This window comes from Hordeum vulgare, chromosome 1H (assembly GCF_904849725.1).
Source record: "Hordeum vulgare subsp. vulgare chromosome 1H, MorexV3_pseudomolecules_assembly, whole genome shotgun sequence".
Lineage (NCBI taxonomy): Eukaryota > Viridiplantae > Streptophyta > Magnoliopsida > Poales > Poaceae > Hordeum > Hordeum vulgare.
The window spans coordinates 310,222,901-310,240,312 of NC_058518.1; the positions used below are offsets into that span (position 1 = coordinate 310,222,901).

The 17,412-nt window shown below is 47.3% G+C and overlaps 1 protein-coding gene across 1 annotated transcript; it reads left to right on the forward strand.

The window, feature by feature from the left end:
- The first annotated feature begins 14,860 nt into the window (after positions 1 to 14,860).
- On the forward strand, positions 14,861 to 17,081 carry LOC123432985 (CBS domain-containing protein CBSX5-like). Its single transcript, XM_045115428.1, has 2 exons — positions 14,861 to 15,329; positions 16,101 to 17,081. Exons 1-2 carry the CDS (start codon positions 15,007 to 15,009, stop codon positions 16,900 to 16,902), a joined length of 1,125 nt encoding a protein of 374 aa, XP_044971363.1. The 5' UTR covers positions 14,861 to 15,006; the 3' UTR covers positions 16,903 to 17,081.
- Positions 17,082 to 17,412: the final 331 nt, after the last annotated feature.

Here is a 17,412-nt window from a genome sequence, read left to right on the forward strand (position 1 = left end):
GGCCTGATTAATTAGGCCCGACGGTTGAGAAGAACAAGGCTTGGGTTTGAATTTTTAGCACCGGGCTTTTTATGACCTGGCCCGAATCCCGGCCTGGCCCGACATATGTCCAGGTATAGCCCCGCGATCATTAGTCTTCGTAAGTCATGACTAGTAATTAAGAAACACACATGTGGAAAACACCACTTCAAAAGTTGATCTGGGTAGCTTAAATTCGAAGGTTGCGTGGTTGCGGCAATTGTCCGGACCAGCCAAAAATTGAGATAATTGATCACCTTCACAAGGTTGCACGACACGAAAGATAAAATTACTATGATGAGGTGAGAGCATCTACAGTCGTACCTTGCAAATCCGGCCGCTCAAACGTTCGTCGGGCGCGTCTACGGACACTCGTCGGTCACGCCTCAAATAATGCATTCTACATCTCAAATTAAAACTTCAAATCCATGCTATTACATGCAACGTAAACCTAATACTAAGCAGAGCTCGTCCGGCGGCTAGCCGCGCCCCTCACAGTGTCGTTCCGGTCGCCGGCGAGGTCGAGTAGGACATGGGACACTTGTTGGCTCACGGGAGTCGAGCTCCCGCCGTCTCCCATGCCCAACTCTTCCTCGTCGGAGCCTGTAACCCGAACGGTGCCCGTCGACGTGAGGTCGCAGACGGATCCTTCTTGGGAGGAGCCGACATCCACCATGACGCGGTTGCGGCGCCCGCACTCGTGCAGCATACGGGGCGCCGGGGAGTGTGACTCAGCATCTCCAACATCCGTCGCCGCGAGGGCCTCCGCCACATCCCATGCCCGCTGCCTCGCCCGATGGGCACGTCGCGCCATGACATCGTCCGAGGTTGGCTATTCTTCGTGCTCGGCACGCCAACGGAGGGCTTGCACTTCCGCCACGGCGCTTGGACGTCACACGGACCGCACTGCCTCCAATGAGGCAAAAATGCCGGATCCAAGCACCGGTTGTGTAGAAGCAATGGATTCCCGGCGTTGCGAGTCCGAGCGCCGCCGTCATGCGGCCGCCTCCCAGGAGTGATGTATCCCAAGTTGGACGACCATCTCCTCCTCGGGGCCGCGTGGGACGAGCTCGTGGTCAACGGATCTCGAGGTGAAGGACTCAGGTCCGCTGCCCGCCATGCCGGAGGTAAGCTTGGGTGGTGGATGGGAATGGAGGGGAGTGGAATGAAGTGGTTAGGTTTTGTCCGGCGAGCGGATGGGGACGAATATATGTGGGATAGATGTGGGCCAGCGCGGGCCAGACGGGCGCGTCCCGGCTCTTTCATATCCACCCCATATTTGGACTAGATATAAGGGGTGTCGGTCAGCCTCGGCGTTTGAGTCCGATTTGAGGGATCCGTCTGGGTCGTTTTTTTTTATTGGTCGGGGCGACTTGTTCGGATGTTTAAAAAAGATTTAAGGAGTCCGGTTATATTATGCTCTCACATGATGTTTTCAGAGTCAATGGAGTATAAAACACGCAGACGTCATCATGCATTGACCAGATCCAGATCAGACTACAAACATTGTCTGTCTCAAAGGAATGACGAGGTTAAAGGTAACCCCAGAGATTAAAAAGGCGGCAGTGGCCAGTGCGAGTGAGTCACTGCCAAGCTGGAGCTGCAACCACATGCTTTTTTTACACTACTCTATAATCACGCACATGGTAATAAAATAACGGCGGACTGGCGGCCGTGGCACATGGTCTCGTCTTAGTCAGAAAAAGCTCTCCGTGTATGACGGCTGCACGCCAAGGTAGACCGTACCTGCGGTTCCACTCAGCTCGTAGAGAGATGATCCTGCTGATGATGTCGACACGAACACTCGCACGTGTTCTTTGAACCCAACCAGTATCTTTTTCTTTCCTTTTTTCGGGGTAAACGGAAGTTTTATTCCATAGAAATAAGGGTTACATGTCTTTTTCGTGGAAAGATTTTCGGAATGATCTTGTACGTGTAGTACAAAACTTTGTAAATTTTATTTTACCGGTGGTCCTTTAGACTTTGGAGCAAGGGTGTAGCTCTCCTCCTCACCAGCAACTATCATCTTTTCATCATCTCCTCTCCTAAATGTAACTCGTACTGCTTGGCCCAAACAAACACACGCTATATCAGTATTTTATCTGTTTGGATCGATTCGACGGACATCTGTAGCTGTTTTTATAATTGGATCAGTGTTTACGTCCAACGCGATCAACAACTTATTTTTAAGCGGCGCGAAAAAAGCATAATTAAACATTTTAAAAGTATAGAAACCATTAATTAAGCATTTAATGCTGGCCTGGAAGTCCGGCGATAGTCCATATTACACTAAACATAAAATTAAATAAACTAAAAACGACTACCCTAGGTGTCCTCCTCGTCATCATCGTCGGGGCCGATGAGGTCGACGAGCATCGCCGCTAGGCCAGCCCAAGGGAAGGTTGTCTTCGAGGCGGCGACAATGTCGTCCGCCCGTGGTTGCAGAGGCGCTCGCTGGGCAGCACGTCACTCCTCCTCCTCAGCTTAGGCATCGCGCTCCATCAACTCGATCCGTCGGTTCTCCTCCTACACCCGTCGGTGCCGCTAGTGCTCCAGGTAGGCCGCCTCCTACTCCGCCATAACACCCAACCATACGGGTGGCACGCTGACCCACTCGCGCACCATCCCGTCCTAGGCGTACAACTCGGGACTGAGGCGGATGGGAAGACGCCAGCGACGGGAGCGCGCGGACACGGACGACGGGGGACTTGCCCTTGTCTTTGCCGGAGAAGAACCCCATGGTGGTGGCTAGTGTTTGCCGCCGGCGGGGGAGCAGCGGGTGGCTAGGTGGGGATGGGGGCGACTTCTCGAAGAGGATGAGGCCGGCACTCCCCAACACACGGTCGGATTAAAAAGGACATCCGTGGCTCGCTGACGAGTGGGCCCGCGGTGGACGGCTGTCGTTAATAACGACGGCCCTCGCTTTGACCGATCGCCATGTGTGGACCGGTGTGGACATGAGAAGGCGCGCTTCGCATCCGCGCCATCGCATTTCACGCGTAATACTAGGCCGGAAATGGGTCCGTGCGTGATGAGGACATTGCTACCTTGGATACGACCAAAAATATTTCATATTTACATATTTGTGGGGTGATTTATTGTAATAATTATGCAATAATTTATTTATGTTATCCGGAACAAAAGAAACTTCACCTATTTTTAGTCCATTCCTAAATGCAGAATTGTAAACACTTGCACGAACCACGTGTGAAGATAAAGGAAGAGGAAATGATTAGGTGTTGTTCAAGAAGTCCTCTCGCATCAAAGCAAATGATTATGTGTTGTTCAAGAAGTTCTCTCACATCACTTTTAGCCCAAGAGAAGATAAAGTCCAAGTCTCCCACGTTGTGGACTCAGATTCAGATTGCACAAACATACCTGTCTCAAAACATCAACAACTTTTTCATATAGACTCTGAATTGGTTGATTTTTTTGGTTGGAAAGTAGATTTTATGTGAGTTCCATCCCAATTGGACTCACCTTAAAATTCATTCGGATCGTGGAGGTATTGACGAAACAATCTAACGTTGCACCAGAATCCGAGTCAAACTATAAGTCTAAAGGTGTTGTATCACCTCCACTTGGGCTCATAGGCCTTGTACTACCTAGGGTTAGTTTTAGGCTGCCTTGGGACGTCCTCTCACCTCCTTGGCCGCCATCCCTTGCTCCTATATAAGTAGATCAACCTAGTAGCTTTTTTGGTTGGGATTTGTTTAGTTAAAGTTAGCCATTGCAACTTCGTGTACTTCATTTGTGTCCAACGACCAGACCAAGACCGCTTTCGAATCTCCACACTTATAAATACTTCATATATATTCGCAATATTCATATTGGTTTTATTATATTCTTAGTTGTTCTTCGATTGCTTACAGGAAGAGACCTTCGTGGTCAGGTTGATCGTGCTCCGCACGTGGTCAATAACCTCTTGGAGTTGGTTTAGTGATTGCTAAGACGCAACATCGTGCACGTTTGTAGTCAAATCGTCAAAGTCGTCTCCACCAAATAGATAGCCACCATCTCACCGAAAAATCGGGGCCCTTGCCTCTATCAAGTGGTATCGGTTTTCAGGTTGCTCGGTGAGAATTTCCAGTTATCCCTATATTTGATTTATTTTTCTTATCTATTGTCCAAGAAAAAGCCACAGACGAAAATTTAGATCTATTCATCCTTTGTCCAAGCCAGTCTGAACCTTTACAATTTTGTTTGCATTGATTGCATAGTTAAATAATCGGTTGCATCATCATGTCGAGTTGTTGGTCTTAGTGTCGTGTTCCTTTAGAGTTTTGAGTTCTATTCACATTAGTCACATCACCGTTGCATCATCATCTCTTCCGTTGTCGCCCACCACCATCCATCAATATTCACCACATGCTCCATTTGATCATTGTCATTATCATACTTGAGATCGTTCGCATCTATGCTTGATCCAATCTGCATCTTATTTGGTTGTTGGAGTGAAGAGAAAAAAAGTGAAAGAAAAAATAGAGAGAATAAATAAAAAAATAATTGAGAGAAAAAAGTAACAAAAGTGAGAGAAAAAAAGAGAGAAGAGAAAAAACAAATTTCGGATCTATCTAGACTCAATCTCGTATCTGAATTCGAATTGAAAACTCTTTTGTGGAGTGTTCGGTAAAACAGGTGTGTCTTCTTCATACGAACCCCGTCTTGACTCCACAAGTACTCAAATTCGAGCTATCGACGAGTCGCATGAGAATAGTTCATCAAGCTGTTCATTATTGTCACCTCAAAACCAGCCTCTAAATAGGGCTTTTTGCCCTCCGAAGGTCACAAACACAGTTTGTCAATTTTTTCCATGTTCGTTCCCGATTTTTTTGACTCCTCACACAAAATCGGAACTGATTGATTCTTTTTGTATTGACAATCTTGGGTTAGTGGAAATATTGAGAAAAAATATCAGAAATTTGACATAATATTTTCCGGGGGAAATTTGCAAAGAGATTTATGGTATATCATGCTTAGCGATCATTTATCTTCATTATCTTTACTCCAAATGTGATATTCACTTATATCTTGCTATTTTCAGCTACTTCGTATCATCTGTTGCTGATACTTATGGTATGTCGTGACTCCTTTAGTGTTCTAGGCTCGCGTCTCTAGTACGGTCTAGCCTAGGACCACCACATAGTATCGTTGTTGAGAGTTTATTCAACATTGCATCTCTGAATTGATTATTGCTAATCTTTTGCTACCATATATTAAGCCTTCCTAGCTCCACATATTTCTACACTGAGTATACATATGTTCACCTGGTAATCACTTTACTCAATCTTTGGATATATTGACACCGTCGGTTGCCGGTCACCGCCTGCTGCATGGTAAGAATTTGTAAGACATTGATATTTGCTATACTGTGAGTGTTTTATCACCACATCCTAGTACTCCCTCCGTTCCTAAATATAAGTCTTTAAAGAGATTTCATTAGGAGACTAAATACAAAGTAAAAGGACTGAATCTATATTCTAAAGTATGTCTATATACATCCGTATGTAGTCTTCTAGTAGAACCTCTAAAAAGACTTATATTTAGGAACGGAGGGAGTAGTTCATAGGAACAATATTCTTGGATTTTTTTCTACTAGTCATGACAGGATCCAGAGTTGTCAATTCATGGGCTTCTTCGATCGTGGGAGACGTGCCACCAAAACAACTGTTATGAAAGGTGCATAGAGATCCAAATGCGCATGAACAGGTTAATATTTCTATACCACCATTTAATGACCATTTTGGACCTGCTTTATATATTGAATGGGATTTTGAAATAAATGATATATTTACTTCCCATAATTTTGCTGAACATAAGAAAGTTAAGGTCGCGGTTGGTTCTTTCATCGGTTATGCTTCAGTTTGGTGGAGCGGATATTGTCGGTTACAGCCTGAGTATATATCTACTACTTGGGATGGTTTGAAACTTGCCATGAGACACACATTCGTTTCTGCTTATTGTACTCGTGACATGATTAAAACGTTACAACATTTAAAACAAGATAGTGACACCGTAACAAAATATTATGATGATTTACAAACGACCTTGTTGCATTCCTTATTAGAAGAAAGTGAAGAAGATTTTATGAATAGATTTTAGGGAGGATTAAACCGTGATATTCAAGAGATATTAATTCATGAAAAGTGTTATCCTATGAATCGTTTGTTTCGTCTTGCTTGCAAAGCTGAACAGAAAATAAAACGATGTGTTGCCCATAAGGAGAAAGAGCGCAAGGTGCATATTCCAAGAGTTGATACGGTTGTTCCTTCAACTACTGGGTGTACGTTGACAACCACATCAATTGTTGTGAGGGCTACATCACCTTCACCATGTGACACGTTACCATCGAGAGTGCCTACATCATCTGAGTTAATCATAAGGGGTAATGACAAAGGTACTTATCTTCCACCTTCAAATAAGTATGATGAATGCATAGTCAATTGCAATGTACCCTATGATGAGCTACACATTACTTTGGTTACACCCCCTATTTTAGAGGACTATATTCATGATTTGGCTTTGCCAATGTGATCAAATAACTACAGTATCAACAATGTTGAGTGAACACATTGAATTAACTATTGATGAGAAAAAACTATGTGAATCAGAGAATAAACCAAATTTGCGTCAAATGTTTTTTTAAATAATTGTGCCAATGTTTAATCATTTTGATACGACCTCTAATCTTTGTGTTGATTCTAAGGATGGCAATGAGTCGGGTTTGGGGCGGCTGGAGCTGGTCCACATCCGAACCATGGACCATCTTCATACCGTGTGCCCATCCATCAGAGCATCCATGGGCACAAATTGTGCCCATGCCCAAATCCATTGGATATCTGGATACCCATGGAGCTCCATGGACATAGAAAAATCAACATGATACCTTCTGAAAGATCAGATTAACTCACCATCTTTCATTAATTTAGATTAGGTTTAACAATTAGGTTAGTGGGGTGTGGGGGATTAGGGAACATGGGCAAGGCTTTGATCTTCTATGACCATAAGTGAACTGGGGCAAGGCTTTGATCTTCATAACCATATGGGTGCACGTGTCATACGGGTATCCATTGGATATCCATGGAGCAAAAATTACAACTCTGCCCAACCCGGTTCTTCGCGGGTATCCACATCCATAGATCCATGCGCAGAAATGCGCTCCATACCCTTGCCCAACCGGGTCGGGTATCCACGGGTATCCAGATCCATGGATAAAATTGTCATCCCTAGCTGATTCTATGCCAAATGACTTGTTGCATGTTTGTTTATTTAAGCATGTTCTAGCATGTAAATTTGAAACAATGGAAGTGTATTCACCAATTTAGGATGGTTTAATGATGAAGATTGTCATTCTTTTGATATGAATAAGGACTTCACTTATATGTGCAAACTGAGTTGCAATATTTTCATGCCTTCTACTTCTTATGATAATATTTTGGCTTTATATTTCATAACATATGAAAGTTACTCATGTATACATGTGTCATATGTGCAAAAAACAAGGGAAGTAAAAATGGATGACATAGACATATACAACATGTATGCTTTGTCTCTTTTCTTGGCCATATTTCAGATTAAGCAACGTCGAGGACGACTTTGTTTTCAAAAAGGGGAGGACGATGAGGAGATGGCTACCTTGGATACGGCCAAAAATATTTCATATTTACATATTTTTGAGGTGATTTCTTGTAATAATTATGCAATAATTTATTTATGTTATCCGAAATAAAAATACTTCATATATTTTTACTCCATGCCTAAATGCAGAATTGTCGAATGCTTGCACGAACTACGTGTGAAGATAAAGAAAGAGGAAATGATTATGTGTTGTTCAAGAAGTCCTCTCGCATCAAAGGAAATGATTATGTGTTATTCAAGAAGTTCTCCCACGTTACTTTTAGCCCAAGAGAAGATAAAGTACAAGTCTCCCACGTTCTGGACTAAGATTTGGACTACACAGACATACATGTCTCAAAACATTAACAAACTTTTCATATGGACTCCGAATTGGTTGATTTTTTTGTTGCAAAGTAGATTTTATGTGCGTTCCAGTCCAATCGTACTCACCTTAAAATTCGTTCGGAGCGTGGAGATATTGACGAAACAATGTGACATTGCACCAGAATCCGAGACAAATTATAACTTCAAAGGTGTTGCGTCACCTCCACTTGGGCCCATAGGCCTTGTACGACTTAGGGTTAGTTTTAGGCTGCCTTAGGACATCCTCCCACCTCCTTGGCCGCCACCCCTTGCTCCTATATAAGTAGATCAACCTAGTAGCTTTTTGGTTGAGATTTTTTTAGTTAAAAGTTAGCCATTGCAACTTTGTGTACTTCGTTTGTGTCCAACGACCAAACAAGAACATTTTCGAATCCCCACCCTTATTAATACTTCATATATATTCGCAATATCCAGATTGCTTTTATCACATCATTGCTTGATCTCCGATTGCTTGCAGGAAGAAACCTTCGTGGTTAGGTTGATTGTGCTCCGACGTGGTTAATGACCTCTTAGAGTTGGTTTAGCGATTGCTAAGGCGCAACATCTTGCACATTTGTAGTCGAATCGTCAAAGTCGTATCCACCAAATCGATAGCCACCATCTCACCGAAAAATCAGGCCCCTCGCCTCTATGAGCGCAGACACAAAGCAGACACGTTTTGGGTTTGTGTCGGCGCGTTGGGCCTTCACTTTTGTGTGCACCGACCCAAATGGACGCGAGCGGACGATTTAGGCCGCTCCGTTGGAGTTTCTCTCATCCTTCACGGCTAGCATAAATTTTTCCCTTCAGATTTCGCCAGCGAGTCCATGGATTTGCCTTCCTTCTGCGTGCCGCTCCAGTGCCTGGTGGCAGGAAAGAGTCCTGGTGTCTTTGTTATGGCTAGTAGTTTAAGTCGGGATTTGGTAGTCCTTGCACGTGCGTCGTTCGGGAGGGAGGCGACACTTTTCTTTCGAGTTTGTATTTTTGGCCCGATCGAGTTTGTCCATTTGGACGAAGTCGAGAGAGCTCTGGTAAAGATTCTTGTGTTCTCCATGGGGTGGTGAGGTTAGGGTTTTTCGTCGTGTGGCGAGATTTGGTGGCAGGTGTTTCAGATCTATTCAAGGGTTGAACAACAACGACTGCAACTCTAGGGTGCTAATCCTTAAGGGCACGTGCACGAAGACTTCTCGGCTATCATTGACAATGTCAAGCCGGCTCCAGTAGGGGAGCAACGATAACGGCGCGTCAATGACACGTTCTGACAATAGTAGTGGTCATTCGGTGGTCTTGGAATCTCGATGTAATTTTTTATTATGTTTGAGGTGCTTTGTATTTTCGTGAACTTTGATGATAGATCTCAATCACTTTCGCAAAAAAATGATGTAGTTCTTGGCATTCTTGTGGATTTTGCTGACAACATTTACACACTAAGACCATCTACAGCCGGAACTTGCACATCCGGCCCCTCAAACACTCGCGGACACATTCGCACGCACTCACTTGGCACGTCTCATATTTCCCTTTTCACAACCGCATATCTCATATACAGCGTCCTATATCCATAATACCCATGCAACGTTGAGCTACTCTACGTGATCAAACATCAGACAACAAAATCGGCTTCAAATGGACATCAAACATCCGTAAAAAAGAGCATCTATAGTTCTTTGGACATACATCTTAAATTACTACTACTAAAAACTCTATAAACATTGCGTAGGGGGCAGAGTGGGGGTAGATCACCACTTCCTCGCCGACCCTTTGCCCTTTGGGTTGGAGACACAGTTTTAGCCGTCCGAGGCTGGAGGAGGGTTGGAGGGTGATGTGCCGCTGTTGTCCCCGTCGGAGTCGGAGTCCGAGAGGACGATGAGACCCTTCATTCGACACACGGTCCTGTCCTGCTCCTACTTCATCTTTGCGAGTCGGGCCTTCTTCTTCGCTAGCTCCATCGCCTCGCGCTCCGACTGCTCAGTAGCAAGCCGGAGCGCATTAGCGTTCTTCCATTGGAGGCGTCGAGCGTCCGTTTCTGTCGTCGCGAGGGATTGACGGTAGACCCATGCGAGAAGGCGTTCGTGCTTGTCGAGCTCCGCCGGCATCCCGCCGCGGCGGCACGCAGACTGCTCTGCTTCCCTCTCCCTTGCCCGTTGTCTCTCACGACGGGCGACACGCCTCAAATTTTGGAGTGCACGTGCGGGCCAACGATGCGGGCACTAGGACCCAACGTTACCCGCATTGAGGAGCGGCCCGGTGAAGAGGACATCGCGCGGGGCAGGTGCGGAATGCGCAGTTCTGGCGATGCTAAGCGCGAGACGGGAGGGTCCACCTGCGGCGTCATAGATCCGCCGACACGGGGAGCTGCTGATGAGCTTCAGGTCTGGAGTTGTCGCCGGTCTCCACCTTGGACCGCTCCAAGGCGATGCAGAGGGCCAGCTCCTCGTCGTACTCGTTGTTGGAGCCAGAGCGGCTGCTGGAGCTCGACATTGCACTCGATGGGATCGGACTCGGAGAAGGGGTGGAGGGCACGGAGCGAGAGAGGGTGGGCTAGGGTTCGAAAGGAGGTGCGTGGAGCGAGGATTTTGTGGTGTAGCGATGGGGTCAGTGGTGTGCTGGGCCTGTTTGGCGTACGCGCCTGGACATGACTAGGTCGCCCCATATCCGCCGTACTTTTGGGTTGTATATGAGGGGTGCCAATTAGACCTGTCGTTTGAGACGGGTTTAAGAGGTCCGGTTGAATCGTTTTTTTGTGATCGCTCACTCACGGGACGGCGTGCCCGGATGTTTGAGACACGTATGAGGGATTCAATTGTAAATGCTCTAACACTATATTACTCTTTCTTCTGTTTTCATTTCACATATATTTGGGCTTGCCATGAGCATTACACATGGCATCATGTTTTCCAAAGAGGGACTAGGGAAGGACCAACCTGAAAGACGTAATTTATAGCGCCAATAAATAACATATTGCATATCGTTGTCTCTAAGAGTATGCATATGGATTTCTAGATCAGCCACCACATCCCAAAAAATAGGACATGACGAAATGGTAGAGTCGACAATAGAATCGTGGTATATTGTGGGGCAACCACATTGATATCACCTTTCTCATAAATCACATGAACCACTTCTCAGTGGAATTGTTGACATTTTTTTAGGATAGGAACTGTGGACTTTAGTGATCGATCACACACCAAACTCTAAAATGAGATGATCGCATTTACATGCGCCACACACATTTATCTCATTCAATGGCACGTGCGCGGGATCTTGCCATTTGTTCAATTGACGTTTGTGGGGTTGATGGTGTGTTCATGATCATGTATATGTGGTGCTCCACATCAGCGAGATTAGAGATTTGCTTGCTGTTTGTAATCATCGTGTTCAAAAACTCTTGATCCAAATCTCAAATTTCACATACAAACTACTCTGTGTATATGTGATCCAAAACATCAAATCCGCACACACATTGCGAGTTAAAAAGGAGAAATGCCGGAGCGAATAGTATACATAAGTCAATGTTGTATGTATAGCATTGCTAAGTACTACTCCGTCCGTTTTTAAATATTTTTTAGAAAACGAAGCAAAATAAGTAAATTCACACTCTAAAATATGTTTATAAATATATGTATGTAATACATAGTAAAATCTCTAAAATAATTTATATTTAAAAATAGAGAGGGTCATGACTACTACTACGAGTTAGAGCATCTACAGCCGGACTCCTCATACCCTCTTCAAACGACCGGGCAGGCCGGCCGATCACTAACCGATCATGAAAAAACGATCCAGACGGGCCTTTCGAACCGACCTCAAACGCCCGGACTGACCGACATCCCTTATATCCAGCCTAAATATGAGACGGATATGACGATCATGACCCGCATTAGCCAGCGCTGGCCCGCATCTACCCTATATATTCGTCCTCATTCGCTCGCTGGACGAAACCAACCACTTCACTCAACTCACCTTTATTCCCATCCGCCACCCAAGCTCACCTCCGACGATCTCCGGCCTTTTCCAACATGGCGAGCAACGGATTCGATTCCTTCATCTCCAGATCCGTCGACCACGAGCTCATCCCATGCGACCCCGACGAGGAGATGGCCATCCAGGTTGCGCTTCGCCGTCCCCGTGAGGAGGTCGTACGATGACAACACTCAGACTCGCAACGTCGGGAATCCATTGCGTCTACACAACTGGTGCTTGGATCCGACGTCGCTGCCTCATCGGAGGCGATGCGGTCCATCTCGCGTTCAAACATCGTGGCGGAAGCACAACCCCTCCGTTGGCGCGTCGAGCATGAAGCATGGTCGTACTCGGATGATGTCATGGCACGACGTGCCCGTCGGGTGAGACAACGGGCACGGGAGGCGGTAGGGGCCCTCGCGGCGGTGGGCATTGGAGAGGCGGAGTCACACTCTCTAGCGCCTCGTAGGGTTGACCAGTGCGGGCGCCGCAACTGTGCCGCGGTGGACGTCGGCTCCTCCGAGGAAGGATCCGTCATCGACCTCATGTCCACTGAAAACCGTTTGTATTACGGGCTCCGACGAGGAAGAGTAAGGCATGGGAGACGGCGGGAGCTCAACTCCCGTGAGCCAGCTAGTGTCTCATGTCCTAATCTACTTAGCCGGCGACCGGATCAATACTACGAGGAGCGTAGCCAGCCGTCAGACATGGACACGACAAAGGCGGACTTGTATTAGGTTACGTAGCATGTGATAATATGGATTTGAGATTTCTAATATGAGTTATCCGAATGTAGTATCCTTTATTTGAGACGTGACTCGTCAGTGTGCTGAGACGCATCCACGAACGTTTAAGAAGCCGAATTTGCAAGTTTCGGCTGTAGATGCTTTTATAAATCATTTTAAATATTTTAATAGAGACTACATATACGGACTACAACGAGGAACAGTCACTCTAATACACGCGATCCAGAAGCAAATAAGAAGTTAAGACATCTTAAAAATAGGAAGATTCATTATCTCAACAACATGTCCAAGTTTGACAACAAATGGTGGGCTGGAAAGGCAAACTCATGTCCGAGGAAGATAGACTGTTACTCGCGAGAGCGGTCCTACAGTCTCTACTGGTATACATGCTCTCATCACATAAACCTCCCAAGTGGCTTCTAAATTGGTTTGACCAGCGCACAAGAGCGTCGTTTTGGTGCGCGGAAGACAAATGCAATGGAGGACAATGCAGGGTAAGATGAGAGGTCATCTGTCGTGCTAAATAGTTTGGAGGTCTTGGACTGCATGACATGGTTAAATTTGCGTGTGCGCTCAGATTAAGGTGGATTTGGCTCAGATAGACCGTCGCAAAAATTCCAATTGTTGGTGCGCGGGGGGGGGGGGGGGGGCTTTTGATGAGAAGGATTTCGCGATCTTTGCCGACGCTACAAAAGTAAACATAGGGGACAGAAAAACTGTGCCATTCTAGAAGGATGCGTGGCTTCACAGGATGGCACCATGAGATATTGCACCGATGCTGTTTGAGAGTTCATCAAGGAAAGGAAAAACTGTCCATGATGCACTGTTGCGGGATAACTGGCTTCATGATCTAGAACGCCAATGGAGTGATGACATGATTGATGAACTCGTTGAGCTCTCCGCTTTTTTGGAACAAATACAACTGAACGCAACTGTAAACGACTTCATCACGTGGAAGTTGAGAACTGATGGAACATACACCTCGAGGTTAGCCTATCATTTCTAGTTCGAGGGTATGATCAACTATCAACTATACACCAGTGTATGGCAGACTTAGGCGCCTACCAAGTACAAGATATTTCTATAGATGGCCATGCAAAACAAGATCCTCAATGAGGATAATTACTTCTGCCCTTTATGCATCTGATGCCTTGAGACGACCATCCATCTTCTCTCAAAATGTCTTTGGTCGAGGACGGTCTAGGATGCCATGGCCGCCTCCATAGGCCCGCCATCCTTACAGTCAGCAACTTGGAATGCTGAGGGATCCGTGAGTGAGTGGCTTGAGTCTCTAAGTCCACATGACATGGAAAGGGGCAAAGACACTTGCAATGTTGATCTGCTCGAAACTATGGCTGTGATGTAATCATATGATTTTTCACGAGGAGCTATCAGTACCAATGCTTATTAATCGAATAAAAGATAAAGTTGCCACTTGGAAACTGGCAGGATACCCAATACTTTCCGACTCGGGCTGAAAGCTTAGACTCGGCTCACTAGATTGCGTGGCAAATCCGACAACAGTTGTATTTTTCACATTTTCTTCCTTGGTCTCTGACCTCAACTTGTATTTGGATGTCAGCCTTTCTTTTACTTAATGGAATTTTGTTGTCTTTAAAAAAACAGGAACGGGACCTCCGTTTTAAAATAAGTGTCTCAACTTTGTACTAGCTTTAGTATAAAGTTATACTCCGTACTAAGGTTGAGACACTTATTTTAGACGGAGGAAGTAGTAAATACCGTATTGTTTAGAGGAGATCTTTATGTGTATCGGATCTGAACCAAAGATACTGTAAAAGAAGCATCATGTAAAAAAAGACAATCTTTAACTTGTGCTCCTTTGACTCGGAAGGCGGTAGCTTCGCCGGCTACGGGAGCACTACTGCACACAGGCTGCACTGCATCTGTTCCTCGGCTCGGCTCAAACTATTTCTAAACCGTAGCCGATCCTAATACGGAGCTCCTCGACACCATGACACCACCGCATAAACCACGGCTACAGTCAAACCAACCACGCGCAGCTCCCACCCCTACTACTTCCCAGTGGGCCCATCGCCCACCCGACCCCACCCTTCATAGACTTCCAGAAGCCTCAAAACGCGTACCTCCGTCCCCGGCCGCGCCAAAGCCTATATATGCTCCCTCCCGACCCGCCAGCCATGGCCGAAAATCCCAATCCAGATCCCTCTCATCGGCTTCCACCTCCCGGACTGTCTCGTCCTCCCGTCGAAAAATTTCCCCTTCCACGCCGCGTGAGGGTTTCGTCGTCGAAACCGGCACAGGGCCCGCCCGCGAGTGCATGGCAGTGAGCCTCCTGGCCAATGACGTGTCGGACCTCTGCATCGGCAAGCCGGCCGTGAGGTCCCTCCCGCTCTCCGCGGCCGCCGGCGACCTCGCCGCCACGGTCCGCAAGGGGCCCCGCGCCGCCGCCGCCGCCTGCATCGCCGTCGGCCCGGCGCGCGGCGCCGTCGTGGGACGCGCCGGCCTCGCCGACGTCCTCTGCCTCCTCTGCTCCTCCCCCGACGCGCTCGCGCGCCCCGCCGCCGCGCTCGACCGGCCCGTCTCCGCGCTCCTCCCCAAGGACGGCGCCGGCGAGGTCCGCCGCGTAGATCCCCGTTCAAGGTACTCCTCCTCCCCCTCTTGGCACGTTTTTTTTTACGGTGATTACTTTTTCGTGGAAACGGACGCGTCTTTGGTCTTTCCGTTCGCCTGTTCAAGATTGGAGTTTTGCTAGTACAAGACGACGCGTTTCTACTCAAGATCTAATTGAAAGCTTTTATTTACGTGGCAAACATCATAATTCGTAATCTTGTTGAAAAGAACATGAGTAATATTTTGATGTTGGAGATATTGCCAAGTTCCTCTCCGGCGCTCCCCATGGTTGTAAAAAAAAGTTTCAGGAGGAACACATAGGGTCCATAATTTGACGATTCTTATCGAATTACGTGGAGAATTTGGCCGAATATGCGTGGATATTCGAACGGGTGGCTAGTAGGACGACTCGTGTCAAATCGTCCGACGCATCCGGGACGATCTTGTGGCGCCGATCCTCGTGTCCTCCTGTGCCGATCGCGACGTTCCCCACGTCTCCTTGCGAGATTGTTGACAGGCTCGGTCGCTTCCACGAAGATTTCTCTTACCCTACATGTGGTTCAGAAATTGCGCTTTTCAAACGAATCCTGGACAAAAAAAACACAGCATCCTTTTTTAAGGATCTCTTATTGATGTGTGCTGCATCGGAATATGCTTTCCTTTTTGTTTCCTGCATCGGATCTGAGATGAGAAAATTTTCTTGCACTTTTTCTGAATCATGAATTTTTCTTGCACTTTTTCTGAATCATGAATTCGATTTTATTCAGCTTTGCTGATGCATGCGACTGATTTTTCCTGCAGTGTCTTGGAAGCGCTTGATGAGATCCTGAGCGGCGCGCAGGTGCTCGCCGTCCCAATACGCCCGGGCGGCCGCAAGAAGCAGCTGGGCGGCGTCGCTGGCGTGACCAGCGACTTCTGCTGGCTCACGCAGGAGGACCTCGTCCGCTACTTCCTCAACTCCATCTCCCTCTTCTACCATGTCGCCGCCCGCTCCGTCTCCTCCCTCGGCCTCGTGCGCCCCGATTTCCTGTCGGTGCGGCCCGACGAGGCAGCCCTGTCCGCCGTGCCCCTCATCCGCCGATCCATCGCCGCGGAGACCGCGGTCGCCGTGGTCAGCGCCGATGGCCACCTCGTCGGCGAGATCTCCACGGCGCATCTCGCGGCCTGCGACGAGACGGCGGCCGCGGCCATCGCCACGCTCTCGGCGGCCGACCTCATGGCATACATCGACTACTTTGGCTCGCCGCCGGAGCACATCCTGCGCGCCATCAAGACGGGGCTCAAGGCCAAGGGCCTCGACGCCATGCTTGAGCTGATGGAGGACGAGACGATGACGTCCTTTTCCCTGTCTTCCTCCTCGTCGTCGGACGATGACAATGGCCGGCCGCACCTGAGGCGCCCGTCGTCGGGGAGCTTTGGGCGTCGGTCGACCGAGGAGCCCGTGGTGTGCAGCCCCGCGAGCTCGCTGGTGGCCGTCATGGTGCAGGCGCTCGCCCACCGCGTGAGCTACCTGTGGGTGCTCGACGAGGAGGACGACTGCCGTCTCGCCGGGATCGTCACGTTCGCCGACATTCTGAGGGTGTTCCGTGAGCAGCTGCAGTGAGGCGGAGATGAAAAGAGGCTTGGGAGTTTTTGCAGTGGACCTGAACTCCGGAGAGGATTTGCTGTTTGGTAGGGCGCTGGGTTGCTGCGCCTGCCTTGCTCGTTTCTTGTGAAATGTGATGAAGATGAACCGTTTTAAATTTGTTCTTTGTTGAGACATGTTTCCAGTTTGCTGTGTTATCTTTGTTTGTTTGATGGTTTTGAACCTGAAGATTTGCTTTTGCTTTGATAATAAAGCAGCATCGTGCATTTGATGCTGTGGTACAATGGTGTATCTCAGCTTATGATGACATAGGGATTAGCCATCCATTTTATTGGTCTTTTTTTTGTGAGATTCCACATAGGAAAACAAACAGTACTGTGAAAACCACCCCTTGGAGTAGCATTTTCTGAACTAAATGTATTTAAAATTAAAATACATCTAGATACATTTCATCTAGATGATTGACAGACGAGAGTGACATCTATTTATTGCGATACTAGAATATCCCACAAGTTATGTTGATTGGAT

What these genes read in the sequence shown, in the direction of transcription:
- LOC123432985 (XM_045115428.1), top strand. Translation starts at nt 15,007, where the DNA reads ATGGCAGTGAGCCTCCTGGCCAATGACGTGTCGGACCTCTGCATCGGC. An exon ending in CGCGTAGATCCCCGTTCAAG is followed by an intron (nt 15,330 to 16,100) that starts GTACTCCTCCTC and finishes TTTTTCCTGCAG; the next exon opens with TGTCTTGGAAGCGCTTGATG.